The sequence below is a fragment of the Eutrigla gurnardus genome, assembly GCF_963514095.1.
Source record: "Eutrigla gurnardus genome assembly, chromosome: 1".
Taxonomy (NCBI): domain Eukaryota; kingdom Metazoa; phylum Chordata; class Actinopteri; order Perciformes; family Triglidae; genus Eutrigla; species Eutrigla gurnardus.
The window spans coordinates 28309209-28336056 of NC_139915.1; the positions used below are offsets into that span (position 1 = coordinate 28309209).

At 44.6% G+C, this 26848-nt stretch overlaps 1 protein-coding gene across 7 annotated transcripts in view; it reads left to right on the top strand.

Moving 5' to 3' along the window:
- Positions 1 to 26848, top strand: part of myo9aa (myosin IXAa) — an 86982-nt gene that overhangs the window by 5521 nt on the left and 54613 nt on the right. For all 7 annotated transcript variants that reach the window (XM_084008138.1, XM_084008143.1, XM_084008139.1 and 4 more), the window contains exon 2: positions 14685 to 15657. In XM_084008138.1, the coding sequence (XP_083864264.1) occupies positions 14773 to 15657 (885 nt within the window). In that variant the 5' untranslated portion in view covers positions 14685 to 14772. The remainder of the gene's footprint in view (positions 1 to 14684; positions 15658 to 26848) is intronic.

Below are 26848 nucleotides of genomic sequence, written 5' to 3' on the forward strand. Positions count from 1 at the left end.
GTGCTCCGTCAGAATGAGGCAAGAGGGGAGGAAGAGCCCAGATAGTTGTGGCTAACTGACAACAAACAGGCCGCGATAAGCTGGATTTCAAATGCGGCCGGAGACGTGCTCACTAATAGCTGGAATGCTTCTTCTGCCGTCTAATCTATACAGTTATCAATGTAGTAAAAGAGCAGATGATACAGGCTACTTGGAGATCATTCTTAAATCCAACCTCTGCAGAAGTGTAGTGAAATAAAACATGTTGGTTTTATTAAAGAAGATGACAGAAAATAATACAATTCAGTCTGATAATTAGGTTTAGTTTGAGTTTATTATGACTTGAAATTACTTCTGTATCATATTTTTGCTTTTTTTGGTCCCATTTTGGGGTCTTTTGATACCAGATTTCTTTGAGTGATTTTCTTTTACTGGTGTTTTTTTGTAAAGAACTTTTTCTCATTGAGATATTGAATAGTTTTGCAATTTTCTCATGACATCACTTTATTTGGATCATAGCACCCCGTGCCCATCACTATGAATGTTTCCCTTTTTAATTGACTAAATAACTAAGAAGATGATTGTGCAGACTTGGCGTAGGTTTGCGCTCTTGAGTGCTTTTCCTTTTTGTAATAAGAGACAACGGTTTGTTTTAAAGCTGCGAAAGTCTAATAATTCTCCATCAGTCTCAGCAAACGGAGCCTGATGTCATCTTAAAGTAATCATTCTTTGATCAAAACTTGAATCATGATGATACTGGTACCACTGATCTCCCGTCCTTTCACGTGGGCGTCCACCTGCGTTCACGCTGATGGCCCAGTGGTTATGGACAGACACCCCGGGGACGATTAGAGGGCCCCTATTGTCTCCACAAAGTCAGAGTCCTCCACTCGGCCTGAAAAGAGCCCTCTTAGCGCTGAAGCTGTTTCAGTTTAGGGAATATTTCTGCTCTGCGGAGCAGGTGAGCTCTCTGAGGAGCCTCAAATGACAACTGTAATGAGTTTTATCCTGAAAGTACCGGTTTTTGGGGGTGGAGAGTCGGAGCCAGTGTGAGCTTAATCAGGGTTCAGAAGGAGGGTCGGACTGAGCTGACCTTCACAAACGGAGAGAAAGAAGTTTATTGTTCTGTGAGAGTGGATTAAGGAGTTTTGTTCTTGATGCTGATTCTCTGTGGACGCGACATGGTCCCTTTTAGTGAAATATGGTGTATTTAAAATATGGATGTGAGTGAATTCAATGAGGTTCAGTATAGTGTTGAGATTTACATACTTTACATACAGGGAGGATGATGTCCAGTGTTGATGGTAAATGTAGTCAAAGCAATACATTCCTCAGTGTGTGTTATATCCACTGGGAAAGCAGCTGCAGATTCTGTTCTTCCTCCGACCAACAACCGTTATTTGACGTAGAACAGAGCGGATATCGGCCGAGACCGAGGCTGCATTAGTGCGAGACGATATGGCCGGTGTCGCAAGCTTGCAGCGCAATGCATCCTGGTACATGTAGGCACTGCCAGCATAGCTTTCGTCAGCAGGAGAACTGAGCTTTCTTGGCGAGTATTGCACTGAGGCATTTAAAGTGACTACATTTACCATCGTCATTAATTGGACATCCACTTAAAAGGTGTAAAATGTCCTTTTTAAGTTATTCAACAATATGTGCAGCTTCCTGCTTCTAAAATATGGAAATTTGCTGCTTTTCTTTGTTTTGCGTCATCATTAATGGAGGTATTTTGGTTTGTTTGTAGTGCACTATGGGAAATTGTGATATTTTTCAGTCAATAAATTAGTAGTAAACAATTAATTAATCGTGTATGAAATTGGGTCCAAGTTTTTATCCATATTATGCTTTTTGTTGTTCTTGCAGACAACTAGTCATATGCAGCCTGCTTGATGTCATATTGAGTTACTTCCAGGATACTGTACAAACATCAGTTTTTCCAGATGGAGTAAAGGCTTCTGTCTTGACTCATCATTTTTGCACCAATGATCGTTGATCCCAGAAGAAGAAATCCACATTAGAACACGAGGAGAGTTCAGTTTGTTTCCCCAGTAGACCAGAAAGTCTCAGACCAAAGTGTGAAGGAGGTGAGATGTGTTTTAAAGTCTGAATGTTTCCATGCAGAATAACACATCAAGGGTTAATGATAAAGTGTATCTGAGGATGGAAGTTTCCGACGGGTCTAGTTTATTTCTTCTTCGACCGCATTTTACCAAAATGCTTCTCTCCACAAACTTTGGGTGTGCAGTAAACCATGAGGTCATAACATCAAGTGAAGCCCAGCCAAGAGATTCCCTCGCCAACGTGTCCCGTCCTCTCCAAGAAGCCGGGAAAACCAAACGTGCGTTATCATCACGCTGCAGCTCTTACCGTCTGCCGACTGCGGCTCAGACTTCCCCGCCAGGCTCCGATTTCAGGCAGAGAGACAGCCTCCCCCCCCTCAGTGAGAGCCACTGTGAAGCTGCCCCTAATTACAGGTCATGTTTTTTTCCTAATACGCTAAACAGATGTGCTTAAAATGATGCTTAACATTCAGACCCCGAGTTAGACATGATGACATGTCATTACTATCAGTCGGTGGAGGCGCAAACTGCTTCTGTCGCATAGATGACATTCTGTCTCTGCGTTGCTTTCGTTCTCTAATGGAAACATCTGTGGATTTAATGGACCGAAAGAAAAGAAAAGTCAACAAATTAAACTTCAATCAAACCAAAAAAAGTAAAAAAAAATAGAAGTTTAAAATTATATTTTGCATGGAAGCTACAAAATCAAATTTATAAAAGTGGTTTTATTTGTCCCCGTGGACATTTTGAATAGAAAGATCATGATTTGCATTTTAAACGAGGTCTTTGAAATAAACCAGAGAGGATCAGACGGCCGACTGCGCTGCATCAGGATGTCAGATGTTGAGCGCTGGGTTTGCTTCACTTCCAAAGTTGCCTAAATGTATTGCGTTATAACATTTTCCTTTGATTTTTCTTTCGCTGGCACCCACCCACGTATCCCATGATTCATAGCGATTCATTATTGAAAGGACTCTCCGTGTAGGTGTCAAACAGCCCCGGGGAAGATCTTCCCTCTGTTTCATCACGCAATGCTTCAAAAAAAGAAACATCCGGCAGCTAATTTGATCAAATTCACTGCAGTTAATTGAGCACGAAGTGGAGCGGGTCCGCGTACGCCTCCCTCAGGTTGAAAAGTAACTCTCCTTTAGCGCCTCGGCGTCTTTTTGTCTGCGTGCATGCTCGACCTCGTCGCAGGTATTCAAAATAAGAAATCGGTCTCTCGGCTCATGTTTGGAGGACGTGAGGTTGGAGGCGTCTTGGCACCGCGGCGCCGTGCGAGCGGCTACACTCATTACTGCTCATCTCCGCTCAGCTGTGAAAGACGAGATGAGTCCTTTTGGCACTTGCAGCCGCCGGAGTGTTTGTGTTTGCAGACGAGGCCCCTGATCCCTGTAACCCATCCCGTCGTGTGTACATGTACATGTACATGACTTGGTGTGCTTTGTCGTGCTGCTTTGCCGTCTTTTAAAGGCTGAATGTTGTTCAGGGAGGAAAACGTGCCGGTGTCCTGGCTGCTCCTCCTTCTGTCTTCCCTCGGGCCAGAGGGCGGCTGAATGGGTCCGTTTGGCCCAACAGACTCCCTTTCTGAGGGGGAAATGGAGTGTGCATAATCCAGGTCAATGATACCTCCTAGTGCTTCGCCGTCTTCCCCCTTGTCTCCTCCCTTTCGTCTTTCAACTCCCCTCTCGCCCGCCGATCCCTCGTAACGCCTTGAGCACCTCAACTTTTTTTGTAAAACCTGATGGGATGTTTGGTGCTGATAAACCTGTGACCAAGAAATATATCGGGCAACTTAAACTTGTCACTTCTGTTTGGTATACAAACTGTAGAAAACACATTTTTGGCATTTCCTTACATCACCGGCCGTCATACTACAGATGTTCTAATACCATTTTAATAACAAGCATCATAACTCTCTCTATCTATTTGTATGTGTGTGTAGAAACAATATATGTTCAGGTATCTTAACATTCTTTTTGTTTTACAAGCTTACATTTAAACACAGGATGAAGTTTACTTCTCATTTTTATTGAATAGAGCTTGTGCGCATCTAACTCAATGTCGCTTCTGTTCTGTTCCGTTAGCTTTTAGCTGTTAGCTGTTAGCTGTTAGCTCCGTTATTCAGCCAAACAGGACTGAGCACCAGCTAATGGCTAACGTTTGCTAGCTCTCCTGTTGATTTCCTATTCAGAATGTAACATCATCAGGGATGGGGGGGGGGGGGGGGGGGCTATGCTGCACAAGAGTGTTTAACTGCAGTGAAGTACTAGTTGTACTAATACTTATGTACTACTATGATGATATGATGAGGTGATATTGATTAATGTACTGGCCGACACCGGAGCCAGCATTGTAGGCTGTAGTGGAACAGCTCTAGTCAATACTTGTATCTGCAGTCAGCTAATATCGGCCGGAATATTACTTGGACTTTTAAGTGCCTTTGACCATTTATGAGCTTCTCCCACATTCTACAATTGTTTGGTCTCCAAGCCCTCTCTACTTTTTTTTTTTAAATGTTTCTATTTTCCAACAACATGCTGTAAAAACCCACCCATATGGATTTAATGATTTTATTTTTTTATTACATTTTAGAAAATAGAAGTCAACATCTACATTTCTGGAAATTATTTCCCAGAGAACCATTAAACTCCAAAACACGTAATCCCTTTCTAAAACAGCTGTTGATGACGTGCCTTCCATTTGCTTGACTCTTTCTTTCTCTTTTTTTTTTTATTGCCGGGTGGTGTACTTTTCCCATTCCACCGGCCAAATGTAGACTGCACAGCGTCATATAGATATTTCCAGAGTCTGAAAGGAAAAACACATTTTTCCACTCTCTCAAACAATAAAATGTAAATGTGAGGTCAGTCTAAGAGCAAGGGCCTTGTTTCAGACTCCACCGTTCACACCAATGTTCCTCCACCTACAGCAGCCTAAAAATTCAACCATCTACATGAGTATGTTAGAGGCGAATGAAGGGGATCTCAAAGAGAACAGAGGGGAAGCTATAGTTTACAGGAGCGAAGGCTGATTTGAGGGGAAACTTTCGGCGTTGCCAAAGACAGAAGTGTTGGCAAGAAAGTTGAGTTTAGAAGCAGGAGTTTCAGCATCAGCTGACATGTCTCATCTGCCGGATCTGGACTCTAGAAACAGGAAAAAATGTCGTCCAAAACGAAGAACAAACTTCAGCCAGAGAACCTCACTGTTTTTATTATTGGAAGTCTTTGTGGATTTTTGTGTACTAATGCAGGAATTAGATCAGTTCTTCAGTACAAACCATACGTGGCAACAACAAGGAGTCTCCACTATGTGACCATCTGTCTAAAATGTCATATGTCTGGTTGTGGTGCATTGCTGAACACCCCCGCCCCCCTCCCCGCCCCCTGCATGCAAGATGTATAACTGGCCCCGTCAGTCTTCCACCACAGCCCATATTGTTTTTGTTATTCAGCCTTTTGGTCCTTGATGTTGACGTGTTTAAGTGAGCGTGCTGCAACGAAAATACATACAAATTCAGCTGTCTTTTAATTGTGGTTCAATCTCGACTCCCATTGTTTGCCTCCAAACTTTGAGTAGAGAGTTTATAATCCATGCTGCTAATATTGTATATAACAAAACAGCTTAGACCTTTTTTTAAAGGTGAAACAGAGATTCATTAACGACGTCATGGTGGCGTTGTTGTGTTGAAGCCCCCCGGAGCTCCACTTCCTGTCTCACCCACGGCCGCTGTCATTGTCCTGGGAGTGGACACAGGAAGTGGAATTCTCCATGGCGACAACAGGAGTGGCGGTGTCCACACCCAGCTTCTCTATTTCATAGAAACCCCACATAGTCGTCGGTAACGTAGATGCTCATACAACACGGAGAGAAGTTCGTTCTAACATCTCAGTTTCTTCCAGCCGGTTAGAATGAATCCAACAGTCACTTGCAAGCTTTTGACTTAACCTTGCACTTTCTAATGCTTGTTTCATTTGTTATTTTTCTAAAAAAAATAAGTTACATTAATGCGTCGACTGAAACTGGTTGGATTAGCAACATTTTCCTACAATATTCTTTTTCCATGAATGCTTATAATGTTGAAACACTGAGTCAGCGAAAATGGCAAAAGGACACAAGTTTTATGTACAGATGTTGCAGAGAACAATGTTGGCCTTAGAACCGCTGCCGTACTCCGTATTAATTTCCTTCCTCTCCACTCTCTCCAGTCCACCTCGGGTAATAACAATAATGGAGTCCTGCAATGTTGGGCTTTTAATTTAGGACACAAACACATGGCACTTCCTCCGGTGTCATATTTGGGTGCGGGTGGAATGTGGAGGGAGTTGGTGTCGGCCCAGCGCTTCATTCAGAGTGACCGGCTGCAGTCATCCTCTGCTGTGTGCACAGGCGGGCCTGAGAGGCCTTCAGTCGTTTTTAATTACGGCGTGGACAGTGATTCCAGTGTGGACTTGTTCCAGTCCGGCCTCGCGGACTCAGGTCGACTCGGTAACCACGGATCCTGTTGGCCTGAAATACCAGCAGGAATAAAGGCCAACATGTTGTTAGTTGATTGATTTTCATGACTTAGAGTCAACTTTTTCTTGGTTTCTTGTCTCTCTCTTCCTGTTTCTTTCTGTTGAGCGGCAGTTTGTTTGTTTGTTTGTTTGTTCGTTTGTTTAATGTGAAGCGTTCCTCATCAATATTCTGTCCTGTGTCTGAAATGCCACAGTCACCCTAAATAATGAAGTTGAACCAGAGCCTCAACATGCAAAATAATAATTCCTTGGCTGTAAATCACAGCTGATTTACTTTTTTGATGACCATTTCCAAATGCAACCTGTCCAATTTAAGAAGTTTGAATGCGTTTCCCATATGTTTGAACGCAGCCATTGATTTAAATTAATTCCTGTTTGAAAAATCAATCCGTAGACTCACCTTGGTTAACCCCTTTTTTCATCAATAGTTTTCATTGACACTTCATTTGGTAGACCCCTCATCAACACTGTATTTTTAGCAAATACATGAGCACAAACTGTAAAAGATAAGGAAGCAAAATATGATGTATAACATAATTACCACTATGTCCATATGAGACAATGCAATGCAAATCAATCTCCACTTTAACTGTTTCCATGTGACAGTTATGTTCATTTAAAGAAGGAAATTAACTTACATGAATCCAGAGAGATGAGAGTTTATTTTATTGTTGAAATGAAAATAAACCCCCAAAAAACTACATCAAACAATCTAAACCAAGAAGCCTGAGCTGCAAACAGGTAAATGTTATTAGTGCTACAACCAATTATTATTTTCCTTATTGATCAATTACTCAATTGCGTTAACGGTTTATAATATTGGCTGGCAAGTTACAAGTATTTTCCCTTCGTAATTAAGAAGCGATTATCAAAATGTCATTTAAACGGGTGTAAATGACCAGTATGGTCCTTTCACGTTAGTTTGACCTAAAAGATAACGATTACTTTTGCATTGAGGTGATTTCCACCTACGTTGAGGTAGATATGAGGTTCCTGGACATAACTGTGAGTTTACTCAGTTCTGAGGGTGCGGCTCGTCGCTGAAACGCTGGAATAAACCATCTGTTGGGGGTGCATCAATAATGCACGGCCATGTCTCGGCAGCTGAAGCCAGACCGGCTCTCAGAATTCAAGCTCACTTTCCCACAGCTCCAATTTCGGGAAGGCAACATCATCTTCTCTCTCCGTCTCCGTACCTCCTTCAGCCCTTCCTACTCATCAGTAGTCGTAGAGACTCGAGAGCCGTGTGAGTGAACACGGAGGTAGTAAAGTATGTAATGCTGTTTGTCTGCAGGCCCTGAAACCGTGTTACTGTCAGTGTGTGACTTAACAACAACAACAGCAGCAGCTAGTCTTCCTTCTGGGCTTTGACTGACAAGTGAATTCAGGACGTCCTCTAAGTTGACCTCATTCCTTTCTAGTGGTTCATCAAAGTGGTGAATGGAGCTGAACTTGTCTTAAGAAGTTTTTATGATTTTAATTACGTTTTCCAGGGCCAGTCTGAAACACCCACCTGTATCTGAAACCTCATCACAGGTGCTTTAACCAGCTTTTTTTTTAGATCCGTTTAATCTGAGTCATTTATAAACGCTTGGAGAGGTGAACAGGTTTTCATGGGCGATAATGTAGTATGACATTTTATCATCCTTCAGTGCAATCATATTATGTATTCACATTGAGATCACAATACACAATGATGGCGTTTAAATTGATAATGATATTCACACACTCAAATGTCTCAGAGCATCTTGATTATTTTTGCACTGAAGTTCTTGATTAAATGAGAAAACATTTTGTAGTTCTGCCCCGATACCGAGCCTCCAGTTTTGTTGTCTAGATAAAGTTTATTAATAAATCGATTTCTCTGTGAGGCTTCGGTAGTTACGGATGAGTTATAACCATCACTTAATCAGACATTGAGACATATTTCCTTTGTTTGGCTACTTGTGCTGAAAATGAAAATCCAGCTTCTGAAGCACAGTCTACACATTTGAGGAAGCGTTTGCATGTATTAACTGCAATTTGGAAAAGAAAAGAAAAAAACTAACCCCAAACCGAAATGTTAGAGACGCTGACTACAGCGTTGGCATCTCCTCGCTCCTCGTTTTCCATTGACCCAAATTAGCGTCAAACATGGTCATTCACCAGGGAGTTAAATACAGGGAGAAGTTTCAGTTGGCTGCCGGGCCGTATCCTCACGTTACACTCAATTTACCACACGGCCTCGAAGAAAAGTTAACCTCTGTCAACCTTTCACTCCGCAGCAGCCTTTATTGTAGTGTTGACGGGGTGTGAAACAGCAACACTGCTGAAATAAACTCTAACGTTTAGTCCACGACGGCAGTCAGAGCTACAAAATCAAACTCCACAATCATCGAGATGGAAGCTTTATCTCTTCTGCTTCATTTGTCGACTCATTTTGTTAGTGACAATAATCCACGTGTCTCCTTGGAGACGTCCGGACTGCTTGCAGGGCTAGCTGGCTAGCTAGACGAGCTAAGGGCTAACGCGTTAGCCAGCTGGAACATGCTGAGGCTAGTCAGTCACGATGGCTACCCGAGCGTTTTCTGTTTCTTCTGTAATGTGACATGTTCTCCTTCTCCGCGCTGACATTTTCTCTCCAGGATCATTTCATTTTATAAAATATTTCAAGGAAAAGGCGGGAAACGCTCTCTGGCTTTGCTAACTGATAGCTAACATAATCTGTAAACCTGCAAGTGTTTGCTGATGAATGTAGACAGAAGACTTTTTTAGGAAATTGTTGCATATTTTTTAACTATCATGAATGTTAGCCTGCAGCTGTCCGTCCCGGCTGCTATTATCGTGTTACTCCCAACAAGCCGGAGGTCGCGGCTCGGTGCCTGACAAGGTCAAGGCCGCTCTGAGAGCTGCAGTGTTGCCTCGGGGCTGAAGGTGAATCCTCTCTGTGGGACGCTGCAGAGGCAGAGTTGTGTTACACATGGATACATTTGGTTGCAGAGAATGGCAACCTTTTTCTTTCTTTTTGTTTTAACTATGTGTGTGTTGGACATGTCGGCGCTCGTATGGCACGTCCACTACCGCTCATCATTCAGCTGACCTCTCCGGCCCTTAACACCTTGTTTTTTTTGGAAAAGTTGAAGTAAATCCTGTGGGTTTTGTGCTTGCACTGTATGGTTCTGGTCAGTTTGGTCTCGTAAAACAATTCCAATAAAGTTTCTTCACACTAGACAGCGTTGACAATAAGAGAAAAAAGGCAGTTTTACTTTGTGCAAACCGACCATGAACGTAAAATAACAAAAAGAGAAGAATTTGGAGCTGCAGATGAAAGACGCAGACATTATGGAGTCTGTTCTGCAGGACGTTTTATATCTCGGTCGAGACAACGGTTTGAACCACATCATGTAAAATACGACTCCCAATATAATATAAAACAAGTCTACAAAGCATCTTCTGACCATGTCCAGGAGGGAAGTTACACTGAATCAAACAACAGAATCTGGTGGAAATTCGGCCTGATTTTAAAGTTAGTCGGGGCGACCGATCCGGGTCAACAATCTGTCTCCCACATGGTCTGTCTTCATCGTCTCCATACACAACGCTCTATACACACTACTGTATTTGAAGGCTCTTTACTGGAAATCCTGCAGGCGTGTAAAACTTTCAGTACACATGACAATCAAAGCACGCTCTGGTTTTTAGCAGCTCGTGCCCATCCCTTTTTTCCTTTAAAGTCACTTTGATGACTGTGTGTACTGTATGTCTTTTATGTCTGAAGGGTAATTTCCTAAGCCCATAACAGTCAAGCGGGGGGGGTTGGGCCTGTTCCTAAAGGCAGCGTGGCCCTATTAAAAGCAGGGAAATGAGTTTCTGTGTGGTATGTAAACTGCATAACATAGTCCGGCCCTGCCTCACCCGGGTCTTATCTGTGCTGTAACGTAGTTTACGGCTTCTGTTACACGTGAAGTAGAGTAGACACCAATAAACTAAGCACACCCCTTTGTTATAAAATAAAAAGGTATTTAGAGAACAAGTGACTCGGTCAGCAATAAAAACAAACCTTTACAGCAAAATGTCAAACCTTTTCCACCCAGAAGCATTCTCACAACCGTTGAACACTAGAACAATTAATTAGGGATGCACCGATCTGACTTTTTGTCCAGTCCTGATACCGATACCTGGTCTTCGGGTGTCAGCCGATACCGATCCAATACCGGTGTTTAACTCATAAGCTGTGTGCCTCATTGTGCACTGGGATCTTTCTCTTATGTGCAATGCAGCATCAGGCTAGACTTAAACGTTGTTTTCCTAACTTATTTGTTAAAATAATGTTATCTGACACCAGATCGGCCTATTATCATTGATATCTGATCCAGCTTTGTGAGAGTCAGTATCGGGCCCATATCTGATATCTGTATCGGTTCTTCTCTACAATAATGTGTTTAAAAGGTAATAAGTAGTACTAGTAAATACAAGATGACACACCTGTCCTTATGTAATTCACCCAGCATAGTACATTTCTTTCAAATGATATACACACCCAGTGAAACCTGTAGTGGCCTTTAGAGCTGCTGACCTGCAGCTGAAGGATGCTTTTAATATTTGTTTTGTCTTCTAAATTTAGGGTTTAATTAACGGAGGATCCAAACATTAACATAAGAGATTATTGTCAGTATCTGCTTTAAGACACCTTATTGGTTTGACTGTCAAAGAAACCCCACTATAAAATATTTTTTCGTTTGAAGTCAAAGTTCTGAGTTGTGCTCTAGCTTTGAGCAAAACTCTATTGCAAACTCATTTCTATGACTGATAGAATCCGAATGTGCAACAGCGAGAAAACTTTGTGGTCGTGTGACACGAAGCTAGCAAACACAGCGGGTAAATATGGCACCGTATTCATAAATAAACCCATAAAAAAAACTGTGTAGGCTGGACGTGAGAATTCACAATCCAGTGGCAAGTCGGACACCTCAGTGTAACGCACATACAAAGTCCCAGTGGCTGAAGGTACAACAAAGAGCCGACACAGCATTATGAGCCCTGAACACACAAGCTGAGCCCTGATGACACACACACACACACACACACACTCACTCACTCACTCACACACACACACGGCCTATTCAGAAAGATGACTTCACATGGTAGAAAGCTGACCAAACTCGATCCTTCACTCTGCACAATGGCAGCCGTTGAAGAGGCCGAGTCACATGGTGGAACCTCTCCTTGGTTTCCTGTCACAACCTCCAAACAGTCAGCGTTCAGATTACTGAGAGAATGCAAAGAGGGATTTTACTTCTAATTATTGTATATCTGGAAGCAAGTAATCCCAGTTGAGGTCAGTCCTGGTCTGCTGTGTCTTCAGGGGGAAAGGCCCCTCAAACAGACTCCAGGTCAGATTACCTGACTGTGATAGACTCACAGCATTCAGGTGATGTAACCAGATCTGTTCCTTGTCCAGTTGTTTGAGGAGGACAGCAATAAGGAAGAGGCCACAGCAAACCTTTTTTCTTTTTTTTTTTCTCTTTCAAGTTGCCGTAGGGACGAACCTGTGCAGCGCTCAGGTGGAATGACATCATGCCTCAAACATTTTCTCTGCTTCGCTCGCTCCGTCGCCTCGAGCAGGTCGTCGCCGCCGCACGCCGGGTTGTGAATGTGCGTCCGAGTGTTTGTGTGCAGACGCAACACTTTAAACAGTTTAAAGAAAAAATGCAACAATCGTGATAATGTTTGAATATTTTCGGTATCTTTTCCTGTCCGGAGAACAATGCTGACGCAGAGCGCTGAAGAATGAATAGTTTGAATGTTATCTGAGAAGGTGTTTCATTCTTGGAAACAAGAGTAGCATTCACAAAGAAGGTTTTTGTGCATCCCTCGCTCAACAACTGAATCCACGGGGGCGGTTTCATTGGTCGGTTGGGATAAACTGCCCGATCCAGACCTCTGATTTGGTCGTGTTAGTGGTTTGTCTTCTCCTCTCTCTCGGTTACACATCCAGGAAATAGCTTGTGAACAACAGTGACGTAGTCCAGAATAGTGAGTAGCAGCTTGTGATACATGTCTGTAAACATGTCCTCATTCAAAATGGGATTCAGAGAGTGAAGTGAAATAAAGTTTCAGTGTATGCAGCTACGTCACCTACAGGGTAATCTCCCAAAAGTCATCTGTTTCCTGACTATAATGAAGTAAATGCCTGTTGTCTAACCAGGTCACTGTGTTTTATTATTCCTTCCTTTTTAATAATGCTCTTTTCAAAACTGCGTTAATGTTAAAAAACATTTTTCTCGTACTGTCTTTGCGTGTTTCAATGGAAATGGTCGATAATATCTTGTATAGTTGTAACATGACAACAAGAAATTGGTTTAAAATGTGCATCCATGTACCTTAACATGACATCATCCTGCCACCCAGTCTGAGCAGCCCCTCCCTCATGTCACCTTGGTCCACTCTGTGGTTCATGCCGTTGTAAATCTGTCAAAAGCAAGAGAGCAGCGGAGATGGTTGTTACCGGGAGGGAGGTGCTCTGTGATTGGTACGTTTGTGCCAGCGCTCTCCTGGAGGAGACGTCTGTTAGTCGGTTCTCCTCGTGTCATGGTAAACAGAGAAGCAGCCCCCCCATCCTTTAAGCAGCAAGCTGGCCATCTGTTCCAGGCGCCGGGCCCGAACCCAGTACTCCAAACACATGCACACACACACACACACACACACACACACACACACACACGCACACACACACACCGTTTGCAGTTAGAGTAAATGCTTTGTTTGAGGTTCCAAATAGGTGACGTGTGTGTGTTTGTCTCGTGTGTGTGTGTGTGTGTGTGTGTGTGTGTGTGTGTGTGTGTGTGTGTGTGTGTGTGTGTGTGTGTGTGTGTGTGTGTGTGCGCGTTTGGAAAGAGGTCCTGTGTGCACGTTTGTGCACCTCATGGTCAAATCAAAGTTGCTGAGGCGACACATGGCAGGAGAAGGTTGGAGAGTTGGACGCGGGGCGACAGGAAATGACCAGGGGTGCAGGAGCCCTTTGTACTCCCCTCTGCACACCAACTATACGCGTCCCTGTTCCATTTCCTGTTTTCACTTTTCTTTTTTTCTTTTCACTTCTGCAGTTGCCATACTGCTCCATTTCTTACTTACCCCCATTTATACTCAGCCAAACATTTCACAACTGGCATTTTATACACTTCATATCATCAATACTCAGTTTAGAACAGATGCTCAGCAGGAGAAATCCCTTTTAACAAGACGCAGAGATACACAGTCCTGCACACATTTTTAGCTGTTCGTGGAGCAGAATGCAACGAAGCCACAACATCATGTCACTCTTTAATTAAAAGGCGCAACTCGAGCAACTGCGCGTGTCGCCATTCCTTTCTCTACCTGCGGGAAGAAGCCGTCGCCGACGGCAACGAGTCGAAGCTCATTCCTCGGCTTTGACATTCGGTTTGTAAATTAGAAGTCGACGAGACGTGTTGAAGAAAAGTGGGGTGAAACGTAAAGACACATTACAGCATGATAACTAACTGGAATGCACTGCAAAGACTGCAACGCTGAGACGAACGCAGGGATACGACGACGCCAAAAACGCCAAAAAAGTGCAGTTTTTTATATTTCTGCCTCATTAGCATTAAATGTGACACTTAAATAAAAAAAGCAGCTCAATTGATTAATTCAGACGTATTTTCCTGAAACGCTACAGAAGTGTCCAGAATGAGCAGCAGCTCCGTCTCTCCTCTGTCTCTCTCCGTTGGCCTCCTCTCACCCCAGGGTGTCCCTCTGCTGCGTATTAAAGAGGGAACTTGTGAATGGCGTGATTGTGTCTTCTTCGGGCAAAGAGGAACGGCAGCTGCTGGTCTCGGCGTTGGCGAGGGCTTATGTGTGCGCTCGGGAGTGTGTATGTGTGTTAATGGTAATCCTGCAGATCCCCCCATGACTTATCCTTTATCCTTTTATGAGTATGCATGTGGGGGGGGGGGGGCAGTTGAAGCCTTTTTGTCATGATTTAACAAATGTCGTAATCTGTCTGCAGAGGGCTGTAGTCTGAGATTATTTGATGGAAGTCTGCTTTTATTTCCGATTATAGATTTAGTTTGTTGTGTAATCTGTTTTCTGATTGATTGATTTGTGTTCTTCCTCTTCTGCTCCGCAGTGGGAATGTCTTGACTCGGTGGCCCCTCCCAGCCCAGTAGAGGACGTGCCAGAGCCCGGCTGCCGCTAATGGGAACTCCTGCTCCGCCATGAGTGCTCGTGATGGCGGTGGTGGCGTCGGTGGCGTGGGCACCCTGGGCCGCCGGCCGCGCTTCGAGAACTCCGAGTTCACCGTGCGCATCTACCCGGGCGCCCTGGCCGAGGGCACCATCTACTGCCCCATCAGCGCCCGCAAGACCACCACGGCCGCCGAGGCCATCGAACGCGTCCTGGAGCGCCTGATGCTGGACCGCACCAAGTGCTACGTCCTGGCCGAGGTGAAGGAGTTTGGCGGCGAGGAATGGGTGCTGAACCCCTGCGACTGCCCCGTGCAGAGGATGATGCTCTGGCCCCGCGTGGCGCTGGAGCACCGCCCGCTGTCCGGCGGCGAGGATTACCGCTTCCTCCTCAGGCAGAAGAACCTGGACGGCTCCATCCACTACGGCGGCAGCCTCCAGATGTGGCTGCAGGTGACGGAGGAGCGCCGGCGCATGATGGAGCGCGGTCTGCTGCCGCAGCCGGATCCTCAGGGGGACCACGCCGACCTTTGCCACCTGCCGGAGCTCAACGAGCGCTCGCTGCTGGACAACCTGCGCTCGCGCTTCCGCCAGGAGAAGATCTACACGTACGTCGGGAGCATCCTCATCGTCATCAACCCCTTCAAGTTCCTGCCCATCTACAACCCCAAGTACGTGAAGATGTACGATAATCACACGCTGGGCAACTTGGAGCCGCACATTTACGCCGTGGCGGACGTGGCGTACCACGCCATGCTGCAGCGGGAGAGGAACCAGTGCATCGTCATCTCCGGGGAGAGCGGCTCCGGGAAGACGCAGAGCACAAACTTTCTGATTCACCATCTGACCGCTCTCAGCCAGAAGGGTTTCGCCAGCGGAGTGGAGCAGATCATCTTAGGGGCGGGGCCAGTGCTGGAGGTAAGCAAAAACACGAGCATGCTGGGAGTCGATACAAAGGCTTTTGTTGTTTGTTGAATACGCTCTTCCGATAACGAGGCTTTGCTTTTGAGACGAGGGACTTGACATTGATTCAGACCCAATGAGACATGACCGTTGTGTCTCGTGTTCTGACTGTTTTATTCTATTGTTCTGAGATATTACAATGATAATCAGGTATTCCATAGCTCTGAAATAGGTGACGTTTTCCTTTTAAAAACATCTGTTCCTGACCTCCTCATCCCCGATCTGGTCTCAGACGTCTTTTGAGGCTTTTAGTTGGCTGATGTTGGCTGATGAGACACAGATTCTTGATCTGAGACTCGTCTGAGTTGACTTGAGACTTGACCTGGTTTTTTGCCCAGAAGACTGACGGTTGTTTTTTTGGTTTTTTTGCTTATAATCCTGCCTGATTCACATCCTGTGATAGTTGAATTTCAGGCTGTGTGGGCCGATGTTTGTCCATATAAACTGCCACTATAGTCGACGTGACTCGCTGTGATTGTGAGACTCTTCATGGCTTTTCACATCAGTTACCCCCCCTCCTCCCCTACAGTTGCCTCCACACAGAGGTTTATTGCTCCGTCGGTCCAGCTGTGTGGGGATTATGTCGCACACATAGAGGAGCTCTCTATCTGCAAACAGCCAGTGGCCTATCAGTGGTTCTAGCATTATTCTTGTTATTGTGATTTTTACTGCACAGTGGAAAGATTGTCTGAAGGTGGAGCTCGTAGGGGCCCCGGCCAAAGGTTGTGAAGGAAACTGGTTGTTTTCATATCGCTCAAGACATTCCACTCATATTCCCCTTCTCTTCTTCTTCAGGGACCTGTCACTTTAACGCACGCTAGTCCGACAGTCTTTGACGAGCTCACAACGCGCAGATTGTTTTCTCATTCGTCGTCAATTGAGTTTGCGGCGGTTGCGTAACAGCCTCTGACTGTACGAACAACGCTGCCAGTCAGGAAGGCAAATACTTAGTCGCTTATTGTCGTCGTATTTTACGAGGGGGGCTTTATCGCTCGCCGCCGCGTCACCTGACCACCTGCTGTTTACACTCCGTTCGCGTACAAAGAGCAGGGCAGCGCTCCCAGAAACGCACACATTGCCTGCTGGGTATTTCTCCATCTGGTTGGAGTCGTCCAGGATCGTACAAATGTGTTTTTATAATACAGCTGAATCATTTATGGTGTCTTGAGTTATTAAGTTCCTCAATAAAGATACTGCCCAGTGTTCCCAGTATCAATGTCAAAGTTGAAACCGGCAGCTTAGAAGCCAAGTTCAAAAGTAACCTGCGCGATGACAATCTTTGCAACAGGTAGCTCTTCGCTCGGGCAAACACAGCTCCCAGGAATGCCATTCATCGGTGTGTGTGTGTGTGTGTGTGTGTGTGTGTGTGTGAGTGTGTGTGTGTGTGTGTGTCTCCGGGGTTAATTTGTAAGCATATCAGGTTAATCCTCAACGCGGCAACGCGAGCGTGTCGCTTCAAGTGCAGAGGAGCAGCCTTTAATTGTTTGCACAGTGAGATTGTGTATCTGCCCGCTGGCGGTTTGATGCCAGGGTTGGAGCCGTGGAGCTACTGCAGAGAGAGAGAGATAGCTAGAGGAGAGGAGGGCGAGCGGCCAAAGTTACCTCATAGCAACACTTTGTCTTCATTTCCGTGTAGCGCTTCATTCAGGAAAGTGGACGAGCAGCACAGGAGGAATCATAAACACGTGTTTTTTTTATATATTCTGTTTATGTTTATTCATCTGCTTCAGTAATTGTGTGGGTTTAATCATCATGGAATCCTGGTCGAAGTAAAAAAGTGGAGTTAATGTTCTTGAGCTTTGCATTTAACCTTCATCTGACACGTGTCGTTGGTTTTAAAGAGCTGTGCCTCAGTTAGCTCGAATAGAAACTCAGAGTTTTCCACATCAAAGTCAGTTGTTGATGGTTGGAGTGTTGGTGGGAGAGCGACTGCACATGTGGAGAGGAAAAAATGTAGTTTTAAAGCCATTTGTGGCTCCAGAAGGAGTCTGATAAAAGTCCTCGAGTGATGTCACTTCCTCTCGAGTCGGGTCGACAGGTCTGGAAAAAAAAGAGTTTTGTTGGTGTGAAGTTAGAAGTGAGTGTATCAGACCTCCTCATCTCGTCTTTAGGCTGGAGACCACATTAACCAGCAAAACCAGCACAGTTGCATTCTGGGTAACGTAGGTGTAACTATTGGGTAATGTCCACGTTTTTATAACAAACTAATATTAGACATTTAGGCAGATTTGTGTATTTGTTGAATCCGATTTTCAGATTTTAGGACATTTTTGTGGTTTGAGGTGAACTGGGGCTTATCTTATTGTGTAAATAGATTTAGTTCCTCATAACAGCAGCCTTGTTTCCCTTTACTTCACATTAACCAGGCATTAGCCTCTAGACCTGTTCGTCAGTCAGGTATCAAAGACCAGGACAGCGTCGAGCCGTCAACAATCCCTCAGCAGACAGACGTTTCCTGCTGACTGTCAGACGCGGGCCAAACTCCCCCCGAGGCCTGCAGCGTATATATAAAACTCCTGATACAGGATATCACTTACAAGAGGGTTTTCTGTCTTTTTTTTTTTTCTTTCTTTTTTTGGAAACCAGCCAACAGCTGCAGTTACGTGTAAATATCCTGACAAGCCCTGTCGCTCAAGTGCTCCTATTAATCAAACTCTGCCTGGAGGAGATGAAAGCAGGAACCTGGTTTGATAAACACAGCGAGTCCCAGTGTTTTGGTTGAACATGGTTATTATTCTAAATGAAGGTAATCAGGGATGTGACAGACTGGATCTCACTGATGCTACCTTCCAACACCTTCGGTCTTCAGTTGACCTGCAGATTGAAGACTGATACCAGCGTACGTGAAATATGACTAATGCATCACCCGATGTTGACGTATGGCTCTTATCTGCCGTCTGTCATTCCTCACTTTGTTTTCCCTCTTGCGGGAGATATGACTGAAATTGACATTAAGCTTTAAATTCCCGTGACTGCGGCGCACTGGAATTTATTGTGTGAAATAGTTTGGGTGAGTCTTTATCTTCTTTCGTTTCCATGCCAACGTGGAACATGGCATGTAGTGACGAATGCGCTTACATGCGTAATAGAAACTTAAAAGCTTTTCCCCTGATCCAGGACTTACTGTGATCACATTTGAAAGCTGCATAAACGTGTATATATAAGACTGACGTTAGCCGTAAAGCGCAGGGTTCCTGTGCATCCATAAAAAGGCATTACAATTTCTTTTTAGGCGACTAGATGAACTAAAAAAAACAGCGATTAAGGTTCTAAAAACAAAACACGGACTACAAGGTAGCCCCGCCCTAAAGCATACCCTGCTTTATCCTCCATTTTATTCTAAAGGGACCATAATTTACTAAACGAACATCATGCTATTGAAGATTATTACAACTAGAGATTGAGACCATAAACTCATGTTTACAATGTTTACTGAGATAATAAATCAAGTGAGACGTAGGGTCATTATCTCATAAACGTCCATGCAGTCATACTTAGTTTTGTAACCAGAGGAGTCGCCCCCTGCTGGCTATTTGAAATAATTGAAGTTGAAGGCACTTCAGGATTGGCTTCACATGTCAGTACCTGAAGACTATTAAAGCACATTTGCTTTATTTTTCAAGTGTTGGATTTAAGATCGATGGTTGGAAGCCGTATCCCGGATAGTATGGATATGTTTATTTATTTATTTGTAGTTTAGTTGTACTACCCATTCATCATCTTGTGTTTAACTACTACCTGGGCTTTGAATCCAGATGTCAGCCTGTTGCATCTTTGGGGTTTACAGATGAATACCTGACATTTAGGAATGATTTAAGGCAACGTTGGGGGAATGAATGTTGTAAGTAGGAATGATAATGCAAAAAGTGTTTAAAATACTACAGGATGGGGCTTCATTGTAGCTGAAAAGGTTACCATAACCATGGCTTAACTACAGCAACCTAATATATGACAGATTAGATTTCGATTTTTATGGACATTTTATGAAAAATGCCTAATACAGGGCCATATTACTCATTAGCATTTTAAATAGGAACTGGTTCTAGTTCAACACGGTTGTTGACACTGTTGAAAACAAAGACTACTCACAGGAAGTGCAGTCATTTGTTTTTACATCTGAGCCAAGTGACGGCTTAATATGAGCTCAGCTGTCCTCTGTAGTCCCCGTGGGTCCAGAGGGGGGGTGTGGGGTTACCTCGCCCTGACGGGGCATCATCGGGATCTGCTGTCCAAGACCGGCGTCACAGGGCAATAGTGTGTGTGTGTGTGTGTGTGTGTGTGTGTGTGTGTGTGTGTGTGTGTTACCATCAAAGGCTGGAACCACTTTCATGTGCGTGAATACAGACGAATTCGTCGGCTTTGAGGAAGGTGCGTGTAAACCTGCATTCATCAGTATCTTTGATGTTAACATCAAAACCGACCACACCATTCAAGGCAAAAATCACATAAAAATAGATAAAATGTTTATTGAAACCACCAGACAGAAATAGCAGCTAAATAACCAAGTATTTAATTTTTTTCTCAGCCGTTGGTGGAGACCAAAACGGAGCTTTACAGAGAGTTAATGTTGGACTTTGGTTCAGGATGGACCAGAACCTTGACTGTGTCTGCATATCTGGATCTCACCTGGTAGCTGTTATTCCTTTCTTTACCTATAAAAGTATAATACCTTCTGTCTGTGGAGGACCTGCAGGTCCTTGTTGGCCCCGGTGAGCTCCAGAGCTCCTGTTGTTCTCCTCCATCGTTCCCGGCCAACAGAAACACTCCCGGTGTGAGTCAACCCAGGTCAGCAGATTCATCTCTCGGCATCTCCTCCTCCTCCTCCGCTACCTCACTACGCATTTAACACACCACCTCCTCAGAGCCCCCCGCTAGTACTGTGTATAGGATTAGTGCGTATTACTGGGATCTCCCCCCAACTGGGCGGGGTCGAGGCAGATTTACTGTACCCTGAAAGTGTTGTTTTCCTCGGGCCGGGGGACACGGAGGGGGAAAGATCGAGTGCCTCCTTTTTAGGTTGAGTGTAAAGTTCCAGTTCTGTGTGTGTGTTTTTTTAAACGAGGTGAAACTGAGTGTCTAGGTTATAGCCTGCACCGCCTCCAGTTGAGTCACATGTAAGGTGCAGGTCTCGAGTGCCTGGTTTATCTGGACTAGTTTGAAGAGTAGAAAACACACAGCGGCAGGTTACACAAGCGACTCACCACAGAATGTTTGTGCAGCAACTTGAGGTTGAAGAATCACATTTGTTTTCCAGCAACTTCCCTCCTCGCGGTGATGTGAGGATGATGTCACTTCAAGCTGTATTTTTTTAGCTGTTTGCTCGGGATTGTCCCATATGATGGAGGGACGGCTGATTTGTTATTTTTCTTTTATTTATTTCTTATTTCCCACTTGTTAACACCCACACTAACTTGGTGAATATGGAGCAGAAGCCTTCCCCCCTCACATCCAGCTCACCTCCGTTCTTTGAGCTTCTGTCGACGCCGATGCAATCTCTCATTCAGTTTCTTTCATAGGCCTTCCTGGAAATAATAAGCTCCTGTGTTTCTGGTTTACTTCCCTGAAGCTCCGACTGTTTGACGTTGAAACCCCCTCGGGGTCTCAACCAAGTTAAAAACACGGGTGCGTACGTCATCGTCATAGGTATCAGTAGAAACTCTCAACACTCGCTTGTAAAGACGTTTTTTTTTTTTACTTCTTGGCTGTTATCTTGCCTGTCCAAAAACATTAAGTCCTCGTTTGTCAAGATGAGGCATTTAACCAAGGGCTTATGGGAAATGGTGTTCATTAAAGACTGTCATGAACAGAAATACAGAGAAAAATAGCGCTCTGTCCCCAAGGCTGGATTTAAAGTGACATGTTTCTACAAATGAAATGTGAGTTCACAGAAACTCTGATTTGGAAAGAGATTAGTCTCGGGAGAAATGTTTTTATTCATTCATTTGACAGAGACAATACATAGGACTTAGCAATCTTCTTAGGCTATACGAAATAGTCAAACATAATAATCTTAAAAAGAGTTTTGCATTGAAAGTGTTCTGCTGGGATTATAAGTGTGTCCTCATTGATTCTGCTGCCTTTTGAGTGTAAAATAAATGAGATAGATTACCTGAACAGCTTGATGAGGTTATGATCTCCTCACCTCATTTAGATGACTGTGTCCTTCCTCTGTTCTTTATAAAGCTCATAATCATCATTAGTCAGGAGATGAATGAATCATTCAGTCCTTTATTCACCCTCCATGATGGAAGCAAATCATTAGTGTTAGTGAAAGCATTTGATATGAATAGTTTTAGCCATTACTAAAATGAGAGCTGTGGTTAAAACTGCTCCTACTACAGATTAAAATTGAAATTGGCCAAAGTTATTTCATTTAGCCAAGTTGTGCCCACTTTTTCAGTTGTAATTATCATTAAGGAATATTGATTGATGGTTATAAATAAACAAATATACACAGACGAACACGAGTCAGTGTAGCTGCACTCTAACCAACAAATGGCATTTTGCTCAGCTCCAGCTGTTACCCATCCCCCGTTTGTTTATCTCTCCGGTCCGGTGCCAAACGCCTCTAAACCTGCATCCACGCAGACTGGTACCGCAGGCCGGGAGAGAGGAGTTACGTACGACTAGACAGCGTCGACGCAGCTTCTCGCTCTGACTGTAACAGCCTGAGGTCAGAGGTCACAGAGACTCATCGAGGGCTCAGAGGGATTTGTTTGACTTCTAATTGTTTGTGTAGCAGGTCAAAACAAAACTTTCCTCCAGTTGGGTCTCTTGCACTCTGCAGGTTATTTAAACGTGAATCGTACATTCAACACCACAGTTTTCACCGTCACGGTACGTCTGTGTACAGCTGAAACAATTAATTATTTAATAGTCATTTTTCAAGTAAGAAAAGTGAAACAATGCCAAACATTCTCTGTTTCCAGCTGGTATCTGTGTATATATCATTTTAAAATAATTTAAGATGAGTTAAAAAGTAATCTGCAGATTAATAGCTAATTAAATAATCTCTTAGTTGCAGCCCCGCATCTGTGCAGAACTGAGGATAATGTTTGATCTGTCTCTGGATAGACTTTTATCAGTCGGCCGTCAGCAGCAGCAGCAGCCCGACAATGTGCCTGTCTGTGTCCCATCACAGGCTCTTTATTTATGCCGGGGTACGCCAGAGTTCGCAGGTGCCTCGTCAGCATCACACACACGAACACACACACAAACACACACACGAACACACACCACAGTCAGCTTTAGCTGTCAGACCCGACCAGCTGCCCTCCTGCCCCGGCTACACCTGCAGCAGCGTGTCACATAGAAGCGAGTCGGACAGGAAAGGCTTTATTCTGTATTAAGTCCATCACACAGTGGACCTGCTCTCTTCTTTGTCATCTGGAAACTAAAGGACTCGGGAGCACACAGGACTCTGTGTTGTCAGCGGCGTAACCGTTTCTTTGCTCAAATACAATGTTTCCTCATGAACGGCCTGGATGAATAATAGTTAGTTGCAGCCTTACAGTCATTTTCATTCAGGAAAGAAACTCCTACTGGATTCCTGCACTCCCTTCTGTGACTTTGTTCATCTGCAGCTGGCCAGATGTTTTCTTCCTGAGAAACTCTCCTCTGATTTTTGGGAAACTTCGTCACATGTTGATAAAAACCTGCTCTCCTGCTGAAGGTGTGGCAGCAACGGAAAGAAAGACGTTTTTATTGTATGTTTCTAATCTATTTCTTCTCAAATCCAAATGAATTACCTTGAGCCTAAAATCTGAACCCAGGTCTCACCCTCCTCCAGGAGCTCGCAGACTGTTTGTTCATCCAGCAGATTTTCCATCCTCATGATTTTGAGTATCAATAAAGTTACATAAATGCTGAAAGCAGCTTGTGTGTGCACGCGTGTGTGTGTGTGTGTGTGTGTGTGCGTGTGTGATTAAACGAGAGTGTGAAAAGAGCACACATCTGGAAGGGAGCAGGAAACGAGGGATGTCGCCGCCGCTCAGAGCAAGAAGTCGCTCACGGAAAGATATTTCCTGCTCTGTGTGTTTTTCCGGTGGGTTGTCTCTAGATTTGTTTGTTGCCAAGTGGAGGAAAGTTAGTTTAGCATGGCAGGTGGTCATCTCATCGGCTCATTTGGGTTTTTGTTTTGTTTATTGAATCAAAGATTAGATTGGACTTGTATACCCCGATACGTTATCTCTGCAGGAAACGGGAAGCGATTATAAAGTGGCGTTATCGTCTTCCACGTGTCGCGTCCCTCTCATGTCGCTGCAGAGAAAACATCTCTGGAAGAGTTGCCTGTTGTAGTGTCAATGACTCTGTGGTTTGAGATATGGTTCCCTTCTGTCATAAAGCTTCTAAGAGTCGGCGACGCTTCTGCTTAAATCGTTGAAGGACCGGATTATGTTCTGTATGCAGCGGCTTTTTCGCTTTGATGTCGTACACTCAGTCCGTTTTATTTCATGGAGGATTTGTGGGACAGTTTGTCAAGTCGGTTTCATTTATACAGCATGAATTTGACAAAAATCACATATTTGCCTTTACAATCTGTGCAGCATATGACACCCTCTGTCCGTCGAGGAATAACAGAAGTTGAACATTTAAAATGGAAGAAACCTCAGGATGAGGCCAAAATGATAATCAGTTATTTTCGTCCAATCTCCTCGAAGCAAATCCGCCCCACACACACACACACACACACACACACACACACACTGAATTTAAATATGACCGTGTTTGTTTACAACAAAACCCTGCAGGGTATCTTCATAGTACGCCTCTGTGACGAGTGCAGCGAGGTCACATGCTAGTAGCTTACCTAGCGCTGCATTGAAGTGAGTTGAGGGCGGGCCCAGCTTTTCAGATTAACCACTTAAATTCTAACAAACTTTCCCTATTGATCCTGTTTAGTTTTTTTCTCTAAAGACGGATAGATATGTGTGTATTGTACGACTATGGCGGCGGCGGCTATTCTTGGAGCTGCACGGGATTGGACCAGCGTTTGTGTCTCTCAGATCTAACTAATGGGATTGACCCCCTTCCTGCTCCGACCACGTGGCTCAGCTTTAGCGTATTGATTGTGCTAAGTCACTCCCCTCACCTGGCTGCACCGCGGCGCCGGCCGGCCGGCTAATGCTCGACATGTGGCCTACATATGGGGCGCGGCCCCGATGAGACCACCTGTTCTGACTTTGCTCCAACATGGCCGACCGTGTGGACGGAGCTTTAACCAACATGACCTGGGCGTCGGCTAATGACGGAGAGGTCATGGCACGCACGCACGCGTAAACACACTCATCTGTCAGCTGATGTAGGAGGTCGACTGGGGCTTATACACCTCACCTGGGAGTATTTGTTATAAGGAGAGAGAGGGAGCTTTCCACACTGTCATTACCGAAGCTTTACGCTGTCAGAGGCAACAGTCAGAACGGTGTCAGTCTAGTTCTTTAGGTAAACACTTGTGCATGTAAACCTGTGGACAGAAGGATGAAATGACTTCAATCTGAAACCAACATCATTGTTCAGTGATCGCCCCGTCCTTCCAAATGTAGCAAGTTTTTAAAGATTACTGACAAACCGAAGATTAAAGGGACAATTCAGCACAAAATTTAAAAACATATTTTTCCTCTTCACTGTAGTGCTATTTAATAATCTAGGTTGTTTTGTTGTGAATTGCCTAGTTTTGGAGATCTCGGAGATGTAACTGATGATGGCTTCTTCCTTGGCTGAGATGTAGCGTGAGCTAGCTGATTGGTGCTAGGTGAGCTAGCTGATTGGTGCTCCGTAAGCAAGCTGATTGGTGCTAGGTGAGCTAGCTCATTGGTGCTGTGAGCTAGCTTGTTGGTGCTAAGGGAGCTAGCTCGTTGGTGCTAGATGAGCTAGCTCGTTGGTGCTTGGTGAGCTAGCTCGTTGGTGCTTGGTGAGCCAGCTGATTGGTGCTAGGTGAGCTAGCTCATTGGTGCTGTGAGCTAGCTTGTTGGTGCTAAGGGAGCTAGCTCGTTGGTGCTAGATGAGCTAGCTCGTTGGTGCTTGGTGAGCTAGCTCGTTGGTGCTTGGTGAGCCTGCTGATTGGTGCTAGGTGAGCTAGCTCATTGGTGCTAGGTGAGTTAGCTTGTTGGTGCTAAGGGAGCTAGCTCATTGGGGCTAGCTGCAGAATCTAAAGTTATGAAGCTACAGCGAATTATCACCATGATCTGCTGCTCCCCTCTGGTTTTATAAAGCTTTATAATGGGAAAAAAAACATTTATTGAAGGTTATGAAAACATTCCATTTAGAGATTCAACACAACCACAGTGAAGCAAATGCAGCCGTCAGCAAAGAATTGCAGTTCTCTTCCAGGACCTGTCTCCGTCTGCAGCCTCGCAGCTGTTTGCTCGCCGGTATTCCTCAATGAACAGATACATAAATTGATGACCTCCATTACCGAGTGTGCAGCCAGCTAAAGCTCAAACAGCGCTGACGGTGTCGGGTACACAGCCGGGATTTATCCCCAGAAGGTTTCCTAGATGGAGCGATAATCGACGCGATAGCCAAGCTCTCAAAGTAGAGGCAAACATTTACAAACTCACCTCGACAAGTTTAATGATGGCTGTCGACCTCAAATAAATTAATTTCAAAGCTAGCACGAATGCATTTTAATACGCAGACAGATTATTATGTAAGATAACGGATCAGAAATGCTGCAGGGCCCTGATCCTAGCAAGTCTGCTGATGAGTTGTTACTTGCTGTGTGAAATTTGCTTACATGATGGGAACATAAACAGGCATTTAAACATCCCCAACCTGTTTTAAAATGTTTTCTTTTTTAATTTCCCCACAAAACTCCACTGTGACCAGTTCTACCATCCTCGCATGTGAATCCGTCCTCCTCGGGTTTCACGTGGGTTGTAATCGACCCGTGTGCGATCAGCTCGCCGCCGTGCCTCGGGAAACGGAGGAAAGCCGAGGCCCGACCCGGCAGTGACTGATCTGTAATAACAATTAGCAGCAGCTTTGCACTGTCGGTGCGAGGACACTGTTGAGATTATAAATACTTGGAGAGAGTGAAGGTTTATATTCCCGCGGTTGAGTAATCCCTGCTGTCCTGCACTGTTAACGCCTGTAGACATTTTCATTTCCAGCGCACAGCTTTTACTGCGTGACCTCCTGCACTTTC